The following is a 23,027-nucleotide window of genomic DNA, read 5'->3' on the forward strand; positions in this document are numbered from 1 at the left end:
TATTTCAAGTCGCTGCCCAAACGCTACAGACCGTTAAATGCCTTTAGGTTTAGGACAATGTGCCGGGCCAACTCATCAAAAAATTCTGCAGTAGATTTTTTCTTGAGAAGGTCCGGTAAGTTGAACGAAGGTAAATTAAGGTTTTCACATAAGGTCACGTGGTTACGTCTTTTGGATGCGAATCGGGAGCAGTGTCTGAGTAAGTGATGAAAAGTCTGTACTGTGGAGTCGTCACATGGGCAAGTCTCATTATCGATTATTTTAAAATGGTGCAGTATCCATGTGTAAGATGGAAAGATGTCTGATGAGTTTTCGCAGTTTGTTTATGTCGGTGAGATTATTGGGGTAGATATTTATTATAGGAATATACGTGTATGTACTACTTAAACAATAATGTACACCTGTGGAATATGTGGTCGTATCGAGTGAGTCATTGCACCATGTCAGTCGATAGACGTCCACTGTAAGGTAAACGCTTCTTCCTGAGATCCCCTGGGAGCCTTGACTACGACGCCGGTCCCCGTAGCGGGAGGTCTACCTACGCATTAACCGGATCATGGTCCGCATTCAAAAACCTTTGGATCCAAATGATCTTCAGTTGTACAAGCGGTGCGCCGCGTCCGCTGCTTCACTGGGCGAGCAATTCTTGAGGCATGGAGATATCCTCACTAGGATTCGAGCACGCAGCGAGGCTCCGAACATCGCCCTCACACATCACTCACTTTCATATAATTATTTGCAAGCGCTACGGAACTTGTACACGAGCAAGCTTCGAACCCTAATTCTAAGAAATTGGTAGTCACATTAATTCCCAGAAGCAACTCGCCGCAGCCATTGTTTGAAGCAAACAAAATGTTTGCGCGCGAGTTTTCCTATACCTATTCTAATTGTCGACATTAAAGTTGTCATTTTAACGAAATATACTTTAAAAGAGAGATACGGTTTGTGTACAACTCGGCGCCGTGCCTTCTTTTCGTTCATACACTTTAGATTGAAGACTATTTGAGAAAAGCTACACAACCCAAAAACTTCGGAGATATTTGATATTTCATTAAAAATATTATTTCTTCAACAAAAAAAAAGTACTTTTTCTGAAAAGTTTGAGCTTTCTTATTAGTTATGTTTTACGGTACAGTAAAAAAATTTTCACAACTAAGTACTGGAGGCAATCAAGAGCCTTACAAAATGAAGGTTCTGTTTATGTATTACCCATCGATACGTTTGATTGTTGCAATGCAAACATGTATAACAACAACAAAACAGGTAGAGTAGAACAATAGATTCGGTAAAAATGACTTAAAATACTCAATACTCAGTTCTCCCCCACAGAATCCAACCAAGATGTGTCGGATGCGGCTTGTGTCCAATCTCATCCGAGGAGTTTAATAAAGTCAATGTATACGCCTAGACTTCTATTACATACATTTCCTAAATTCCCTTTATTACAAAAGAAACGTTTGCATATGTACAAAAGTAACAAACAAACTGAAAGTGGATGTCAGTGTAAAATCTCATAAACTTTACATATTTTAAACTTACAGAAATACGAGGTTTGTTATAACTAAAATCGACCAAACCGCACTGCTACGCCGTCTCTAAAAGGAGGCCCGTGTCTTGGCAATGTGTTTACGACAAGACAAATACAACGCAAAACCAACTTGTATTTGTATTGACACAAAAGTCGCCAAATCTAGACCTGACTTAATTCTCGTCTGCAAAAATATTAGACGGCAAACATCATAAACCTAACGTCTGCAAAGTTCCAACATTAAGTTTACGCGGCAAATAATAAAAATTAAAACTGTCGGGGTAAGGCTGCAGCTACGCCGAGCGACCGACACGCGCGTTGCGATCATCTGACAGTTCTCAGTAAAGCATTTTTAAATTTGCTGGCTGGCATTCCTCTAATTTGTGTTAACAAAAATGTATAGTTGTTACTTTTTTTATTTAAAGCTAAGCATTTGACCTCTGTCTCGTCTGATATTATGCGATAACGAGAGGTCTACGATGCTACACGCTTGCCTAGATCATACCTACTCACTCTTGTCTTGAAGACTCCTAAGTTATAGCTAGTAAAAGTATTAGTGAAACGCTTAGTGCGAATGGAAGGAATTTTCAACCGTGTACGGACGTGGTGAATTTGAGTGTTTTACTGTCCGATGGAAGAAAGGAGATGAGAGGAATTTTTTGATGTGGCTCCGACGCTCAGTCTCCAAACCGCAGTTCTATAGAACACCGATACACTGACTACTTTTCGCTGATGTAACAAGCTCGATGGCGCTTATCAAAGCATCGTTACTGATAAGCACCTTGTTCATATATAGTTGATATAGTTCAAAAAAATAAAAAGAAAGATTTTTTTTAATTAACATAATAAGTAATACAACGTGTAATTTTTACAACATACAGGTTGATAACTTATAAGTATAAGAGCTTTAAAGAAGTGTATGTGCATATATATCTCATTTGTTATAAATATCTTATCGTACATCCTGTACAAAACATAATGATTTCAAAAATAAATAACGTATAAAAATTCAGATCACTACATAGTTAAGCCAGTCGAATTTATTATAGAAATTAGTATGTAACACACTTCAGAATTATGTATAAACTGAACTCCTGGCGCAATACGAAAGATTTTCAAATAAATTCTTTGTGTTATTTGTATAACAAGGCGTCGAAGTCAAGGCGCCGCGTGCGCGAGCCGGTGCGCGCGTCCGCAGCGGGCAAGTGCTCGTGCACTGATATCCAGTTAGACCACAGTAACAAGTGCGCCGTTTCAATTCAAACGCAATTACCAGCGGCAGGTCGTGACACTTGCGTCGCCCGCAGTAACAGCAGGTCCCCGTGACGGCTAATTAAATTATTTAGACAAAGTGTTCCTGCGTCGTATGGATGCGTTGCTTGTCTACTACTTGCGTGTGGTGACAACATTATTATCTATCTATTCGTGTTTCTCAACATATGAACCGATAGACTTCTACATCAAGGCCTAGGTCTCCAGTCAATTCCCTGCGACCTTGACTATGTCATTGGTCCACCGCCCGCGCTGCGTGCACTTGTTCGTGATCGCCCATTTAGATTCATTTGATACAGGTACATAAATCGACAAAATATTTTTTATCTATTATAATTTTCAAAATGATTTCCTAAATATACGTCGATATATACGAGATTGGTGCCATAACGTTGCCGGGTTTTAATGTGATATTTGACTATTTAGCCAAAAATTTAATTCTTGGCGAAATCCAATGAAAAGTGTCCGGTACTAACACAGTACTAACATACAACAACACGGCGACGAGATTTGTCCAAAGCGTTTATGGATATCGCTTATCTGATGGCCTTATCAAAAACAAAACAGGCACTTGTCGTTTCAATTGAAACGGGAAGTTGTCTCGGCGCGGTCTTTTACAGAGACACTGAACAAACATGACTGAATAATAACGCATTCGGGTATACAGTTTGTATTCTGTCTGTCTGTTGCTCTAGTTCTTGATGAGGACAAATTAAACTACTTCTAGAAACTTAATCTATAAAAATATTCATTCTCTAGAGCATATATTTATGAAGGTCCATTTTAATCAGCCTGGACGTACGTGACTTACCCGGAGACATGGAACTCCCCTCATATACTAATATTCTTCGATATTGTTTTGCTGTAGCATTCTTTCTCCTCTTGGTTGCCATAAGAGCCGGATAAGGGAAAACCGCAGACGATGGTAATGACATGGGTGAGTCAGCGTGTGATGTGTGTAAAATAGATAAAAATACCACACCCTCAATCCCCGACAGCTCATGGTCAGTTAAGGACATTTTCCGATAGGTCTATCAAAAGATGTCCTGCGACAGAAATGAAAGCCACCAAAACGGCACGTCAGCTTACCTTTTTCTCGGCGGAAGTGTCAGCTACGTTAGTGGTGAGGACCTCAGCGGCCAGCAGCGAGTAGCTGATCAGGTTGAAGGTGACGAAGGCGAGGAACGATTTCGAGAGGAACCGCGGCCGCTCCCAGTGGATGTCGCGAAGGTGAAACACCTGCCAACCAAACGACTCCAATAAAAACGTGCAATTTTATTTTTATGACACATGTATGCGATTTATAACCAATTACTGTTGTCGTAACAACATTGAACGCAACATTTTATCAATCAAGTTTTAAATGATAGCCCAGCGGCAATGGCAGGTCGCGGATTCGATTCCCGAGATATTCTTATACAATACACTCCATGCATTCATTATTTAGGATATCTTATGCCACAGCGCACAGAACTAGATTCCAGAGGAAGTGTACCACAATACTTAGCTGCGATCGCCGCCACACCCGCATGCCAAGTTTTGGCGATTAGGGTATATGCAGTGGGCTTCTATGGCGTATATCTGAAACGTCACAGGATTTTATTCTATTGTAGTGTTTGACATATATTATATAAGGTTAGAAGTATTATAGGATTATGTAGAATATAAACATGCCCGGGATTTATATATATATATATACACGAAGATTCTCAGCAAAGTCTATTCGAAAGAATAAATATATGTTTCATTGATTCATCAGCACAATAAATAATGCACAATACGGAGAACTATAAAAAGATTTCATTAATAACATCTCAATGGTTTTGTTTTATTGTTTGCGCCGCGGATCGACATCGACGGGCATACGCGAGTCCTAAGCCCGGCAACACACTGAGAGATGATCCACGAAAATGATTATTTATTTGCAAACAGCACCTGTAAATGGTCTTTGCGAGCTCGCCTCTAGCATACTCCTTATACTATTACATCGTCAAAAATGACAAGTCCGGAAATGCAACTTTTCAAGAGAGACGAAAAACTAAATATTTGTTATATCCCAATATTTGATACACTTAAAGTTATAATCTTTATATATTTATATTTGAATGAACGGTTTGCGTATAATCTTTTCTTTCTTTAATTAAACTAGAATTAACAATATTTTATTTAAGTATTAAAATTTATTTGTGAATGCTAAAAAATACTATTGAAAAAAGGATGTTTTTCTATCCAAGAATGCTATCCTGATGTTAATGCGTGGATATAAATGTTGTCGCTGCTCACTCAGAAAGCTAATTACTGTCGCGCGCTCTTTATAAAACGTATATTTGTAAAGAGCAACTGTTGAGTTTCTCGCCGGTTCTCAGCAGAACTGCTTTTCGTGCCAGTGGCATCTTCCTGTAGAGACAACAATGCCGACATCGAAAGACGATTCGAAAATGCCTGTAATGGTATATTCTAAGGAAGAATATTTTGATTTTAATTTACCACACGACACAAAACAGTTTTTGTAAGGAAACATTCTGACATAGTGGAGCCGTAGAACTTATCATACTGGTACTTTTGCAATATAGCGTAGAAATTATCATAAAACACTAGTATGATGTAGTAATTATTGAAAGTCAATAAAACAAATAAATTGGTAATTGCAACAGATGAAGCGATATATGGAAAACGGTGACTAGGGACATGCCGTGCTACCAAGATACAAGAATTTTAAAAAATTATTGTAATACTGAAAGTTGAAGTGACACATGCTCTTCTACTGCTGATTGTAGCCAATAGACGCCTACTGCCCGGCATACGAATGTTTACGTATCAATTGGCTCCCATGCGGTAAATAAGTTCGCAACGACCGCAGTTTTTGTTTATTCTCATTGGACATGGGCATTTAAATTGAAACGACGTTTAGCAATACTCGTTCAACCTATATTGGTCATTGATGATTATGTATTGATGTAAATTAAATGTAATTCGAGATCTAATTAGAAACAACGTAACGTAACTCGAACATTTGCTCGTTTCAAGTGGCAGCGGACGGAGCACATGCGTTATGCAACCCATTAGCTGGACCGACGATATAGTTAAAGAAGCTGGATGGAGGCAGTGCAGGACTGGTCAAAGTGGCAATCTTTAACGAAAAAATTTGCCTTGCAATGGGCCTTAATTTATATTAATTTTTATTTATTTATATTAATTAGCTAAAATTAATATAATTATATAAAAGATATATATTTATATTAATTAGCTAAAAAGAATAAGAAAAAGAATGACCTCCTTTAAATGGTCTATCACCATTTTTGTTGGTCTCGCAGGTAAATCCTACTTGAGATAACCCTCCGTTGTGGGCCCAACGAAAGGATAATATCGCAGTCCTGCCGGCAAGAACTTCACAGTCTCCTTTGACACTGCTAAAACTTTCACGTAGCCTTCGCATACACTACCTAAGTTGCAACGATGATAGTCTAGCGCCACAACTCCTTAGGACGAAGCTGTCATGTGTACCAGCAACCTAAGCTAACAACATTCTTAATTCGTTTCTGCCGCGTCGATCACGCGCTAATAATATATAATTTCATATCTATGACTATGTCCAGTACAAGCAATCACCATAAAAAATAAATGAGAAGAAATCATAGATTGCACTGTGATTAGTTAGTTTTTATTTTATTTGAACTACACCAATACCTCGCTTTGCGTCGTTTCGTTCTGCTCGATTAATGCTAATTTTCACTGTGCGTCGTTAGATTTTCGAGGTTGCGTTGTTTTGGGTTCGAGTCTTTAATTTTTTTTTTAATTTTATTTTTTCTAAAAGATGGCAACACTTGTTTCTAATTGCGCCATGCCATCAAAACTTTGCGATTCCATTTCTAAGTAAAAATTAAGGCAATTTTAAAAAGGTTTTATTTTCACTTTGTAATTTTAAGAGTTCAGTTTCAATAACGTAGTGTGTTATAATGTAGAGTGTTGTGCTATTTTAAAAGAGAGCAATAAATTTATATAAATTTTTATGTATTGTTTCTGGTTACAAAAAAGATAAATATTATTGCAATATATTTATTGGCATAGTTATATTATTTTTGTTTTTTAAATGTTTACTTTGTTCAATTTTCTTTTTAAAAGTTGTAATTTCGTGTCCCTGGAACCTATCTTCGATCTTTAGATGGTTTGCTATAGAAAATATTTTTAATTCACTTTGCGGCGTTTCAATTTGCGTCGTGTTTTTTTTGGAACATAAGCACGTCGCAAAGTGAGGTATTGGTGTATTCAGCAGGTCTGCATTTTCCAACGAAAATCAAATGGATTGTTTACATTCTAAAACACTCTCAAAATTGGCGCAAGAACGGAGAATAATATAACTTTAGGAAAAACAATATAAATTTAATAACTTATAAGGCTTTCATTCAAAGAATCGGGTCTAAAAATAACACTTCTCTGTTACGTTCACCAGCCGGCCATTTTATAATGAAGCACTGAAGGAAATTACTAATATCTCAAGAATCCTCGGTCTGAAATAAGTGTCAATTTACTCTTAAACCAGTGTGGAGCCCACGCCTCACAGTGGGCAATTTGCAAGTAGACTCGACACCAGTTTAACCCTTTCGCTTTAATATAAAAAACATATCTGTTACAAAGGGGGCGTAAGAATTATAGAAAGGCTAAAGTGGGGCATAACACATAAAAGGTTGAAAATATGATGGTCGGTAAATATTCCAATATAGAGTTTTATCTGTCAATTACGTTAATAGTATAATTATATATTGGTGGCGTAATATTATAAACAATGCAGTCTTGTGCGTAACAGCGCCGATCAGAGCGAGCAGCGTTTGTCACGGGAATTACAAAGAGTGAGCGATCATCAAGCCTTGGCATACGCTCTCCTCACCTTTGTCGTTCTTTATTTACAAATGTGTATCGCAATTATGGTGTTTATTATACAAATTACACTGACACCGCAAGACTTTGCAACGTGCGGCGGGGTAGGGCAACACTTCGTTTCCGCGATTCATAAATATAGAACAAGAAGAAAATTATACTTATTATAGGTGTTGTACTAAAACGAATAAAATAAAAACAAAAGCCTGTGATAACAAAGTCATGTGATATCCTGTGAATGCAACATAGGCGGGCATGTAAGAGGAAGTCTGAACGAAATGCAAAGAATGTGAACAGTGACAGATATTGGGAAGAACAAATGAAAATATGAAGCATAAAATTAAATTAAAACTGAAAAAATCATTTACCCTTGTAAACGAAGTTCCTTTCCCACATGTAAGGAGTGAACGACAGGTGTTTAAAAACATAGAGTCATTAAATATACTATTTAAAAATAATGTATGATTAGTGTCAAACGCAGAGTGTTCGCATTGTTTGCCGCATACGCATTTATCAACGGGCTGGCGGGCGGTGCACTTTGTTGCAGGACTACCACTGCATGTGCGGTAGTGGCTAAATATTGGTCCTTTTCTTACTTAGGATGGACTTCCGCAAGGTAACGCCTGATTTCATTAAACTTTTGTAATACTTTTCAGTGTGCTTTTCGACGTTACTTACGCCACATTCTATGATCATCGTCATCATCTTGTCTGCTCAATATAAGCCCGCTACAAAGCACAAACCAACATCGCCACCATGACCAGTCTCGCGTTGCCCGCATTGAGCGACTTTTATTACATCTACGGTCCACCTAATGGGACCCCACCCACGCCGCAGCTGCCGGCAGCGCCTGCACTTGCCACCAAACAATTGTTTATGCACATTACCGTGTACCGTGGAATTACTAACATAAAGCCTCTTTCACACCTCAGAGCGACCACAGCGGAAAACAACTCACATCGCGACTTGGTAGATAAAACACTTTACTTGAAAAATAATAGAGAACGTAGCCGTCAACGTCACGTAGTTATTTTTAATCGCGTTGTTAAAATTTAATGAGCCGCGCACTGGCCGGCGGATTGCTGGAGCTATAAACAATTGATTAAAAACAAAACGAGACGCGCGTGTTGTTTCAATTCAATCACAAGAAGTTCGTAACCGTAAAGAAGGAATGTTGATATCAATTAAGATTTCGTACTAATTCTTTAACAAAACAAAACCTACTTCTAAGAGTAAAAATCTTTAATATTGATAATCTTTATTTTAGTATTAAACCTCACCCAGAGAACAAGGACTAGAACTTACCGGTTCAGAACACGAGACACTGGCCAAAGACCTTCGTCGTCAAGCGCTGCGTTATTTGGCATTTTTTATATGTAATCCGCTTACAATACAGAGCGCACCACAATTCATCGGCTACTCGGAACTACGCACTACTTGGATTTAAGACATCGATTTTTTTTAATAATGAATAAGTAAAACTGTGGTAAGAAAATTGACGATCTTATATGACTAAACAATACACAGCCAGTAAAACGGTGAAAAGCTATTACCTCGAAGGTTTAAGACAGTCTACATAGCAGATATCGTAACTTCATACTTGCTATTATGTTCTAGGCTATACGAGTATGTTATTAACATAACATACTTCATGCCGACTCGCATCTAAATCATACAAACGACTGTCAGATATCAGTAAGTGGGTCAACAAATATTAAATAATACTTTGACGACAGGTTTGGGCGGCGCGGAGGCTTCGATCCCGCCCTTGCTTTCAAATTGAAACCCGACGCCGTCTAACCTCCGCTGCGTTAATAGCGTTATCATATCGCGCACGTCACACCTTCCAAGCGATGCAGTTGCCGTAGTGCCTTACTAGCGAGGCTTGAGCGCGTCTAAATGTTTCAACAGGTCTGCGTGACTAGTTCATGTCCTCACGTATTTTTAAGTGTTTGTGCGCGTTGCAAAACTATAATATTTATACATTAATTTTTAGCGCCATAGCAACTACTTAGATGACCTCTAAAAAGAGAAACCTACCATCATACACGAACGACGATTGCATTAAAATAATTGAATATAAAAATTAATTAAAATTCAACATCTGCCTCGAAATGTGTTTGTGTGTGAAGGCATTACTTCTTCTCAGCCGATGGACGCCCATTGGAAGGCATATACCTCCCCCAAAGACCGCCACGATGTCCGGTCGAGCGCTGCCCGTGTCTAGTGACTTCCCGCGACAGTATTCCGTCCGGCCCACCTAATGGAGGTCTGCCCATGCCGCGTCTACCGGCTCGTGGTCACCAATCGAGAACCTTCGGTGATCTTGGTTCTTCTGCGAATATCTTCATTTCTGATTCGATCTCACGGCGGAACTCCGGGCATTGCCCTCTCCATTGCTCTCTGTCTTATCCCGAGCCTACGTAGGAGGTCGTAAGTGACCACGTCTCGGATCAGCATATCATCACCAGCAACAGACCTTCATCTGCAAACATTGCGGCATTTTGGAGCCCACGATTACCTTGCATTACGATAACCTTAACAAACAAATAATTTCTAAAACACAAAATGATCCCGCTTCGATTATATTTTATATTCAAAGCATATGATTTACTGCGAGCAATTAAATTAAAGGCGTCATTGAAGGTAAACGAGACGTTGGCCGTCACGATTAAACTGTTCCGAAAACACTTGAGGTTCAAACGTTACAATATTTCTTTTCCAACGTATCTTCCGAACGTCATTAGTTCGGTAATAATAATAAACACGGAGATAAAGTTTCTGTTTACTGCTGAATATCAAATGTTGATCACGTACGTGGTCGCATTTTGCGTCACAGCTAAATTTTTCTTTTTTCTTTCAACAAAAATCATACTTGCTCCACTCGGCTGAAGTTCCCGTTCTGATTATTATGGAGATTTAGGAAGGAACCGGCAGTTTTTGGTTTCGCGATGGTAGAAGCTTCTGCTTCCCAAGAAATCCTATCCTCTAGATTGTCCTACAGGACAGCGGAGCGAATGGATATAGATGTCATGCAGTACCGCCTTCTTCTCTCAAACTTTTACAAAATAGTTAATTACACTAATTTAACATTATAATTGTCTTTTCAGGAATACAAAGATACGTTAAGACCAACCCTTCCCCCCTCCACTTTGGCGGTCGAACCATATAATGCCCCCCCTGATAAATAGTAAGGCGTTTTGGAGGTTCCGGCATTTATAGTCCAAATGTTGTGATGTATGACCACAAATTAATTTGACAGCGAGCTCTCTGTCCGCCGCGTGGGGCCATGTCCGGTTAGGTCTAGTTCCCCAAGTTGCCTTCCTCATTGACTTTCCTAAACGAGCATTTCTTCTGTATTAGACACTGATGTTTTCCTTCTCAAGATTTACTAGCTTTTGTTTTTCTGAGTCGCTTCCTCACAACTGAGGGTCGCGTCGACAATCCCTGCTATCATTTTTCAGGCAGTTCTATTTTGTGAATATTAAGGAGCTGTGGACGGCAGAGGATCTTTCACCCCTCATTTAGCTCTTCTAGATTATCCGAGTTCTTCCGCACAATGCGGTTAAAGTCATTAATTATTCTACACAAGCAGACTGTATATAGTCGGGTCCTTATTCTGAACTAGTTTTTCTAGCTCTGTCGAACTCACGGCTGTGCTATTAGGAGGGAGAGGAAGGTCCGAGATAAAAAGCAAGGGCCGTACGACGCATTACATGTGTACACAATGTGCACCGTGATTACAAACAGGGCAGAGTAGCGAGTACTAGTGCCCGCGTGCGTAGGCGCAGGTCACGTGTGCCGTTTGGTTCACAATTAGACGTTTACATTGTTTACAATTACATGCTGGAGCCCTTACAATGAAGCGATTAAAACATCATATATGGTACAATTGTGGGAAGCGATGGAACACGCAAAACGGATTCATTACATAAATTCATGCAGAGATCATTTTGTTCGATCGATGATACGATTGAACATTTTGCAATTATTGAAACGTTGTCGTTGTTGTGTAAGTTGTTAAGACTTTTCCAATACGCTTAAATCAACTTTGTGCTACCTTTATTAATGCTGCATTAGGTCTAAAGATATCACATGTTTTCGCTCTGTGTATTTTCAACATAAATGATTGTAATGAAAAATTACAATCATTCATTTCGACAAAATCAAAATATTCTTCATTCGAATAAGCTGTTACAAGAACTTTCGAACATAAACTGTCGGCATTGTTGCACCCACAAAAAGAAAGAAACACAAATGAAAAATAGCGCAAAACAAAATGTTACTGTCTTGTTTCCTTATTTTTAAAATTTATCCTTTTCAAGGTCGTACAAACAGTCGGATGCAAATAGTAAAGCCGAAGCGATGTATTTGCGAGAAAAAATACCTTTTCCCTCCACTTTATGTTTCCGTGTTTACTACCCTCTCGGAGAACTCTCCCACGCACACGCTTCGGATTACAATTTGAAAACAACGCACGCCAAATTTACAAATAGCGACTTTCGCGTATTATCATTTTGTAGTAAACAATAAAAAGCAATTATTTTATGACTTACATTACTGGGACACGAGACACTCGTCATCACGCCCTAACGAATATCTGACAATACATAGCGACAAATAAACAACCACCAATAAACACCACCAACCACCAACAAGACGAAAGAAATGTTTAAGTAAATAATTTAGAGAAATATTTACTATTTGCAAAACGGTGATGTTCTAGAAGCTTCAAGAACATTACACCTTTAAAAAATTACGACTGCCAGGTTCGGAATGTTGATTCTTTGGAGAAGAACCTGACAATAAACCCTGTAGTTACTCTTTTAACGTCAATCTTACAATTTTTTCCTGGTATAGACCGTCCATTTGTCACGTGAACATCAGAATGATACGAATGTTTTTAATGGAATCAGGCGTTACCTCGCGGAAGTCCATCCTAAGTAAGAAAAGGACTAATATTTAGCCACTTCCGCACATGCAGTGGTAGTGGTGCAACAAAGTGCACCGCCCGCCAGCCCGCTGATAAATACGTATGCGGCAAACAATGCGAATCACATGCATGTGCGGAAGTGGCTAAATATTGGTCCTTTTCTTACATACGAATGTTTGTCATGTTTGTCTCCTGTATAATCTTTAATACACTTCAATATACTTTATTAATCTATTTTTCTTTAACATTTGAATTTTTTGTACCGACCAACTGAAAAATAGCTAAAGGAAGCGTTCACCTCGTTACAAAAAAATGAATCCACCTATTTTTCTATCTTTAAGACATACCATAGTCACGCACAGGAATCGACAATTTTAAAATTGACTGTTCGCATTAGATACGGTCGCTAACAACTTCGATGACGTCAACCGCTTAGACAATACAAACTGGTCTCGCACCGCACATCGACGCCCTCCTGACTGACGAACAAACAAAAATAAATGTTATCGTGTGCACAGAATTCCGGAGGACTCGTGTCATACTAATTGCTCTGTTCTTACAACATACAATATTGCCCTAACTCTAACAAATATTTACCATCACAGGCCTAATTAATAATAAATCAACACTCGATATGAATGATGTTTGCGTATATAATGCACATTTTTCATCACGCTCCTTGTGTAGAGACAGAACATGCAAGATATTAGAATATGTAATCATCCTCATCATCACATCAGCCGAAAGACATTCTTTGCCAGGTTTAGGCCTACCCCAAACCTAGTAAGGGGCATACCCACGCCGCGACTACCAACTGGTGGGCTCCAGAACCTTTGGTCCGCAACGATTGATTGTTTACAATTTCGCAATGATTCTGCTATGTGGTCAAAAATAGATAAAAAATAAGTTGTCTGCTCCAGTGCTTTAATAAATGAATTAATTTTCTTTATGTAATACTATCGATACCGCTATACAACGCCTTAGGAATGCGATGCGCGGTGTTAGCCGAGGAAGCAAAAGAACATAAACGTGTTGCCTTAAATTTATTGTAAGAACAGGACCAATATTCAGCCACTTCCGCACATGCAGTGGTAGTCGTGCAACAAAATGCATTGCCCGCCAGCCCGCTGATAAATACGCATGCGGCAAACAATGCGAATTACACAACTACCACCGTTAATTCACTCAACACGTGTTTCACCCCAAACACAGAGTGCCATTGGCACTAATCGGTGTAACATAACTCCTGAAGATGCCGCGTGGAGGGGTGGCTAAATGTTGGCTCTGTTCTTACTTAGGATGGACTTCCGCAAAATAACGCCTGATTCTATTAAATAATTAAATATATTGTGTCTCAATATTCTTGTCTTAAACACCGATGTCTTTATTCATAAATATTCTTTGCCATTTTTGTCATGATTATTTAGTATATTCAGCAACACTTTTATTACAAATAAAGCAAACTAAATAAAGAAAATTTTAAATTCCAACAAACGAGAAAACCTAATAGTGTAAGTAAACTCAATATTATTAACACCTGTACTTTACAACCGCTGTTTTTTTTTGGATAAACTAATAAGTGGTCGACGCAATAGGTTTTTTAACTTAAACTTTAAAAGTTTAAGTTGTAAAACTTGTACGCACTTGCTAATCGAATTTGCTACGCGTGCTGCGCAAGCCTCCAAAATTGATACTATTAATGACGTCAAAGTTCAACTTGGTTTACTTCTGGTTTACAAACGAAACGGCGTGCGATCACTACAAAGGCATAGTCGACGCTGAATGTTCAATTTTACAAATTTTAACAACAAAATCATATCCAAAAATTGAACGTGTGATTGTGACTGATACAGATATAATTATCCAATAGGCGCTAATACACCTAACCGCTGCTACTCCTCCGTTTGCCCAACGCTGGGGATCGTTAGTCATGCAGTTTTGTAGATGTACCTTAAGATATGCCTCCTACTGTTCCGGTTCCCCGCGACGTGTACGGCCTCAGAAAAAGCCTGTTTCTTACCTATCGTCACTCCTGTACTGTTTACATGGAATCCGTAAAAGTTTCCACCAGCACCGCGCCCCAAATGCATTTGCTACCCACAACCTTGAGGGTCCATATCTCCGCGGCACACAACATATTACACATACCGCGATAATGTATGCAATTACCGTACTTCATCCGCCTCTCGCAAAGAACCGGTCAAATGTTATAACACCGTTATTCAATATAAAACTCTACGCACATCCAAGTCTTTTATTTCCGATAATGTGATGTGTCTTGTTTACGATTTCGTTTCCAACAAGTAGTTTGTTATACACGTATATAATAACACAGTGTTGTCCGGATACATAAGATAAATACATTTAAAAAACTTTTAAATTAAACGGCTTTTTGTTACCCATATTGTGGTGGTTGTGGAAAAATATGTACCTAGTCCGCCATATTGGAACGGCATCCATCTTTAATCTTAAATTTTGACATAATCATCGTGTTTTACTAGTGTAGCCCTTTCATTTGATACCCATATTGAGGGATTAAGGAAAAATATGTAATCTGCCATTTTGTATCGGCGGTCATCTTAGATTTATAATGTTATTGATTTTATTATATTGTATTGTCATCTAAATTAAATGTGTGTACCAAATTTCAGATCAATCTGACAACTGGAAGGTGCTTAAATTTCAATTTCTAATTTTGACCCAAACAAATAAATTCCGTACAGGTCGAACTAAATAAAACCGTTTAATAAAATAAAACAATACGCGTACAGATAGTCCGCGGCGTTGGGTTATCGGCTAGGTGACCCGTCGCCGCGCAAAAACGCTCTTAAATGTTATTACTGAATTGAAAATATATTTGCACCGTTTCCAAGTGTTTCATAGTAACGAACACTCAACGACTGATCTTAATCATTGCGTTATACCGACGCTCAGGCGGGTATAAAAGAAAGCAGGCAACTGATACGCGGTAGTGTAGAGCCGAGGCAGCCCGGGGAGTCCCCGGACTTCCTGCCACTACGCACTCGTGAAATCTGCAGGTGCATTTGTACAGTAGTGAAAATAGGTCGGAAAATCCTGCGAACAAGTCGCTTCCAACCTGACCTACTGTAAATCGATGAGCTTATGCCCATCAGTGGGAATCCAATGATATGATAATGATGATAAGTATACATTATTATTTTAACCGGGTCTAGGACGCCTTGACCTACAACCGCAAGATCATTTACATATGTCACTTACGCTTTGTGACAAAGCTATTTTGATTCGTTCTTTGAACACATTTTTATGATTGCATTGCATTAAATCAAAATATTGTTAATTCCAATCGAATCATCAATCAACATAAAACGTCGGCATTGATGTCCGGAAGGCAGTACTGTTGAGAGCCGACGAGAAACTCAACAGTTGCTCTTTACAAATACAGTTTTATAAAGAGCGCGCGACAATAATTAGCTTCCCGAGTGAGCAGCGACAACATTTAATTACACGCATTACGATAATAACACGATTTACGCGTTCATTTTTTTTGTCAGAAGCTTGGACATTAAGTTTATGTGTGAGTGTAATTTTTTTACAAACACGCGCTCTTTAACAAACGACAGTTTTTCGTTAGGAGTTCAAGTATTGGCCACGTAGAAGTTAATAATGGCAGCATGTTGTGATAGCAATTGTATCTTGAGTTTTGTTCACAAGATATTTTAGAGCACTCCTTTTAATATCGCTGGTATAACTAGAAATTTTGATAATGTTTGTAAAAATACATTCTTAATTTAATAGCTTTTTTTCATTTTATTTATTTACATTCAAGATATTATTGTAGACCTGTGTACATGATATATTTTTCTGTCTACAGACAGTATTTTGCAAATGACAAATAATCTACTATATATAGTCATAGGTATAATAAATATGTAAACGCAATAAAGAGGTAAGTGTGAAGCTCTTTTAACATCAATTAGCGTATGATAGACACGATCCAAAAATCAATAGTTTAAATGATAAATTACGTAAAAATGTAGTAGAAAAAAATGTTTTCAAAATTCTAAAATGGAATATAATTTACTATCTATACTTGAAAACTTTGTACTAAGTATTTCTATAAAAAAATCACAGTTACAAAAATCAGAGTGATCGCCTTATACTGAATGATTGTAAATAGACAAAATAAGAGATTTCCACGGATGTAGTGACTTGTCTATATCTTTGTAACCATATAAGACTTTGTCGTTAGAAATGTAGGAATTTTCTTTTATAGATATTATAATAGATTTTACGAAATTCAAAGGGGAAAGGGGAGTTGAGGGGAACTTTATTAAATTCACGAAGCGCCCCGGGGCACCTACTTTGTTACAACTCTTTTTATGCTTAATTTAACTCTTCAACATATAAGTGCTGAAACGAAAGGGTTTCAAGCCTTAAGCGATCACTGCATGCCATAGGTCTCTCCCAAAGATATCTATGGGGATATACCATAATAGATTGGCAGACAGGTTGACGACTGCAGTGTGGTATTACGGTGCCCATCTTTTGGAAACTTTTTTTATGAGCTATAGTAATCATATATAATTAATACACGCTGTTTGAATTATACAAGATTGTATTGTAAACTTGCGAGTAAATCGCAAAACTTAGTCGACCACCGCTGGGATGGCCACTAATCTCAAGTCACACCCGAATATTTGATTTCAAAATTTTAAGAATTAATTCGTTATTAAAACATTACTAAATTACGGTAAAACACTTGTTCAAATACTTGTCAAAGTGTAAGCTAGTTATAAAGTATATAATTAGGTATATATATAAGGTTGCCTTATCAAATACCTAATGAATGTTGTTTGTGGTTTTTTTTACATATTTGAAATAGGTGAAGAACGTTTGACCATATGCGACTATTGCGTGTGAGCTCTGCGTCGCTACGAGCGACCGGCAAAGACCCACTTCCACGGCGCGTTCATTAAAAACTCGCTCATTTGCATAATCCAAATAAATATAATATAACGAACGATTCCTTCAACGTTCGGTACATGTCGGATCAATCGTTCTGTGAATAATGCTACGATATACGGGTCAACTTGCTTAGCAACAGGCGCGCAAAGATTGTCATTGACTAACAACAAACTACAGGAGTCAGGTCACATTTGACAGAAGATACCCAGATCAAATGATCCCAGACTTATTTTGTCAAAGACCACTTTAAAAATTTAACTGATTTCAATGGACCCCTCATAACTACATCATTAACATACACCTATCCCCCGATTTACACGCTACTCGTTTTACACGTTTTCGCTTTTACACGGTTTTACAAAAAAGTTTATTATTTTAAGAACCGATCTTATTACCATCTCTCATAATGTAAATATTTCTGCTTCCAACATCGAATCGGCACAAATAATTTCGAGTGATGAAAGTGAATTCGAACCTTCTATTCCGAAAAAAGAATGAGAGTAATTTCTTTTTTGTTCTTCCTTTTAATTTGTTGTAATTAAATAAAAAACAGTGTTTCCGTAATATATTAAATATTTTAACTTGTCAACGCATTTTGTTTTTATTTATGTGTATACCAAAAATTATTAAAAAAATATCACAACTGTTAAATAGCAAAATTATGCATTTTCTGCAAGCTTTTCGATTTACCACGTTTTTCTCAGGAACGTATCTACCGTGTAAATCGGGGGATAGGTGTATTACCAAAACTTGTAGATTACATACAAACACGCATTTATAGTTGACAAGCCACACACATCACAGATCGTATTCCGTCCGTTTGCACGTGAAAACAAGTGTTGCGTACGGCGGCGGTGCTTCCTAAGTTACGACTTGCGAAACGCTGCCTTAAGGTTTGGCATATTTTATTTAAATTTGTTTCTAATATCTATTAAATTACCATCTTCTAGCATTCTTTTCATAAACCGAAATGACCAGTAGGTGATCCAAATTGAACAACAATATCAACCAATGCACCGGAATGACCAGTGACAACGAGAAGTATAACATACAATACATCATCTTTAACTTGATCGCAAATAAATTACGTAAATGAACCTTAAGCATAAATAAATAAAATAGTGATTTTTTTAATTAAAAAGAGGATTTTATGATATTTTTTTTATTAAAAATTTTATTAGCAATTGTTACCTCCAATAAAATATATATTATATTTAAATAACATTTTTTACATATTTTCAATAACTATAAAAATTAAATAAATCTAAATGTCACCGCTAAAATTAACCCATAATAGCCTAGAGTTTCAATTTTGATACCAATCTTTTAAACCGAATTTTCACATTACTATTAATATTTTTATAGGTTGTCTGTATGTATTTTACTGTTGTATAATATTCTTTCCAACGAAATAAAAAAAAAATTTTCCCTTCTTCTAGACCCTCAAGCAAACACAGTAATATTAAAAAAAATCACATTCGTAAATTACACTATTAAGGGTTAAATGATAATAAAGTAAACATTTTACCTAATAGAATTAAATAATTCTCCCGTGCGTCTTCTAAACACAACACAACACATCACTGACATGCGCAGGCGCAGAGCGAGTTCGTGCGTGGTGCGGCGCGCGTGCGCTCTGGCGGCGCTGCGGTCACTGCGCGCGGGCTCGCCTCGTCACAATCGTCAAATCTAAACTGATCACTCTTGTCCTTTGCATATCGCACCTCTGTCATCACCAACATCAGTGATTCCCAAAGTGGTCTATATCAACCCCTAGGGGTCTATGGCAACCTGCAAGGGGTCTACGTCAGCGAAAAAAAATTTGGGGGTCCATGCAATGAAAATGGGGGTCCACGATAGTGGATCTCAACACATACACTGATAGTACCTATTTACTTACGTCATACTATTTTACATAACAGATACAAAATTTTATTTTGAGTAGTTTTAATTTAAATTCAATTAATAAATGTATAAATTAACATGTGATTTTACTTTAAGTTTTTAACACTAAACTTCACTACAGTTAGAAATTTACAGGAAATCAATGTCAGGTAAGTAGGGGGTCTATCCAACACGGAAAAACATGGCAAGAGGTCTACGACACAAAAAAAGTTTGGAGAACTCTAGTCTACATGTATATAGTACAGTCAACAGAGTTCGAACACGTGGCGAATACGTAACGCTAACAAATTGCGGACACCCCTTGCATCAATGACATTATTAAAGAGAATTATTTTCAGGGTCACTGTTTCCACAAGCAGATCAAGTCTCTCGCCTCATGGGCCTTGGATTACACAGTGCCTAGTGTTGGATTACACGGAGTTCATCATCACGGTGTCAGTCGACAGATGCCCACGGCACAGGTCTCATCAAAGATCTACACGATGACCAGTCTTTTGCTTTCCTCGTGCTTTCATCAATTTGCTACGGCTTCAACTATATTATTGGTCCACCTCTAGGGAACAACTCGAGTCCACTGCCGCTGCAGATGAGCAGCGCTCGGTGACCCGGATCTTTCTACGGAACTCCCCATTAGATCCCGCTTGCAGACGAAGCTACAAACGCCCATCCCTCTCCATTGCTCTCTCGATGTACATATACATATTTACATTGTAAGTAGAACATAACGTCTATTTTCCGTATTGATCAAGTCCATCGGAATGATAATCGGTTGGAATATGACGGCACTTCCTACTGCACGGAATCAATTTGATTTCTTTTTCGTCCCCTAGAGCCAATCCCTGTGTTTAAACTGATCTAAAACTAGTACACCACTACATAAAACAAAATTTTAATTAATAACTTTGGCGTCTGTTATCTCAAACGTTATAATAAAACTATATCGTTTTAAATTAATACTCTTTGTTATGTAAACATATATATCGAGATAGCGGTAAACATTACGTGGTATATATTTATCAAAACGAAAAAAAAAATCGATCGCTAACAGTTCTGCGCGTATTCGCTGAACAACAGATAAGAACGTCTCAATTACAGTTTTATCTCCCAAAAACACACTCTGCCGGGTACGTAAATATGTAACTTTTCATTGACGTCACACGACTCACAAGTGTTCAATTATTATATCGGTGTAAAAGAACATAAATATTTATCAGGTCGGGTCCCGCACGTCGCGTCCTTGTTTATGTCGCGTAATGTCAATATTATATCCCCACGCGTGGGAAAACGAACATCATTTTGTTGGATTGTGCGCGGCTCGTATTTTGAAATCCACCGGCGACCGCGCGCCGAGTTCCCGCGCTACACGTCTGCTGGTGAACTTCGTCTATACACTCCTTCCATAAATAATAATTGTTGAAAAGATTCCTTTGTCATGGATTTTCCCATGTTAATATTTTAATTATATATCTAATTTATAAAACCTTAACCGCTGTTAATTCCACACCACTTACACTCTCTCATTTCAACTGATACTCGCACACTGCAAGGCATATGCAGCAACTTCTAGAAATCTTGATTATATCGCCGCTGCACCTAGCAGGAGGCACACCCGCGTGCGTCTACCGGTGTGTCCTTATTTATTGATCAGTAGATCCATTTTCAGTAATATATATGTAATCTTGAATGGTGCAGGCAAATATCATCTGGAAGCTTTGGACTCAGTCAACCGAAGAGCCCGTAGGTATATTAACAACAAAAAGCTCTCAAATAGCACACTACACACCCCTGAGCATTGTCGTCGAGTTGCCAGCTTATAGGTTTTTTATAGGATACCCTTTGGAGAGTGCTCGAAGGCTCTTTTCTAACTGTTTCAGCCATCACCATTCCTTTATCTGACTACTAGATGCAGGCAAGTTTCATCCATACATTGTTGACATACCCAAAAGTCGAACTAAACGGTGTGACAGCTTGTTTTTGGTGAGAGTCACCAAGATTTAGAACGACCTGCCTGGGTCTATTTTTCCAGAAGAGTTGAACTCTGGAGCCTTTAAGAGTAGAGTGAACAGGTTTCTCTTATATGGGCGTGTACCAGCTTCGTCTTCATCTACACTTTGCATCAGGTGAGATGGAAGACAAACGCTTATTCCATTACAAATATATAACAAAAGTCTGTTTTAATTTATCAATTTAGGTTCTAATACCATATAAAACTTGTATAAAATACGAGCAACGATTATATAACCGGAGCGTGTCGCGATTCAATGATACAGATACACCGCCTGAATGCTAACGGCCCGCTTACATCTCATTCAACAAATTCCTAATGCGATAGACCAAGAGCCAGTAACGTTAACATTATGTCTAATTCATCATCATTTTGCACATACATATGATTGAGCACGGGTTTCATTCTTGCCACAACTCCAAAAATATCTAAAACTAATGACAATTAACCAAATTATGTTACGTTAATAAAACGAAATGTCGTCTAAATAAAATACCGAGTTGGTAAATAATCCGTAAGTAAAATAAAGTTAACATACAGCTTCAGAATATACTTCTATCGTCAAAGACGAACCGAAACGTACACTTGTGTAGAGTATTTGTTAGATTTGTCATCGGAATAACGTCAATCGATACGTTACCTCTCGTCGTTGTCCCGCGCATCGTGTTGCGTCTGCGTTATTTACAAACATGCATCTTTGTTCAACAGCTGTCGTCAAACGTTACGGTAAGTTTATCTCTTAGGAAATTCAAGAAATTTATCAGAACATGCTCCACCAGAAGGCATCTGTTATTCCATTTCTGAGTATGTTCATGATAAATATGTTTAGAAATAATCGTTCTAATTTAAAGGAAACAAAATTGTAAGTTTGTAGTGAGTAATACTCTAAAGGTGTTGCTTTACGAACCAACGTTAAGATTGAGATAAAATAATTTATTCAACATTGGAGCTTTTTACAGAACTCTTATTATTTTAATTTCTTTTAAGCTGTCTGATAAAGTGTTTTTTAACCAATTTTTTTCTCTACTCTGCTCAGCAAGGTGTTGTAATTGACAAAAAGTAGGAAGAAACTCCTCAACAACACATCTTTTATATTTAGATACAGCCTAAATGAAATCAAAATCACGAAGCGACATCACTGCCAAGGATTCTTGTCATTTAAATATTTGTCTATTGAATAATAAACCTATTCCGTTAATTATCGTAATTTTAAGCTGACAGTTATAAATGATAGTAATGATCTTATGTAATAAAATATATTTTGACTTTGACACAGATCCCTAATAAGGAAGTAGAAACGTTGACAGCTCCTCGACTACGAGCACGTGTCATCACCACCACAGGCGCTCGTCTTGAATGAGCGTCTACGTGAACACGTGCATACACTGCGAAATTCTAAACCAAACACTATACGGTGTAAAATATGTTACGCTGGCCATTTTCGGTTTACTGCAGCTTCATCGAAATTGAATCGAAATTGAATCCGTAAGCTGAATATTTTACTCAGATCGTACTCCTGTTACCAAAACGTTTACACGAAGAGAGATATACCCAAGTAATGT

At 37.8% G+C, this 23,027-nt stretch overlaps 1 protein-coding gene across 1 annotated transcript in view; it reads right to left on the minus strand.

Moving 5' to 3' along the window:
* Positions 1–23,027, minus strand: part of LOC137925403 (uncharacterized) — a 91,576-nt gene that overhangs the window by 26,833 nt on the left and 41,716 nt on the right. Inside the window, exon 5 of the mRNA XM_068768835.1 lies at positions 3,890–4,039. Within this exon, the coding sequence (XP_068624936.1) occupies positions 3,890–4,039 (150 nt within the window). The remainder of the gene's footprint in view (positions 1–3,889; positions 4,040–23,027) is intronic.

This window comes from Battus philenor, unplaced genomic scaffold (genome assembly GCF_028537555.1).
Source record: "Battus philenor isolate CCGP_79_NKW_IND1 unplaced genomic scaffold, ilBatPhil1.0.hap1 SCAF_27, whole genome shotgun sequence".
Lineage (NCBI taxonomy): Eukaryota > Metazoa > Arthropoda > Insecta > Lepidoptera > Papilionidae > Battus > Battus philenor.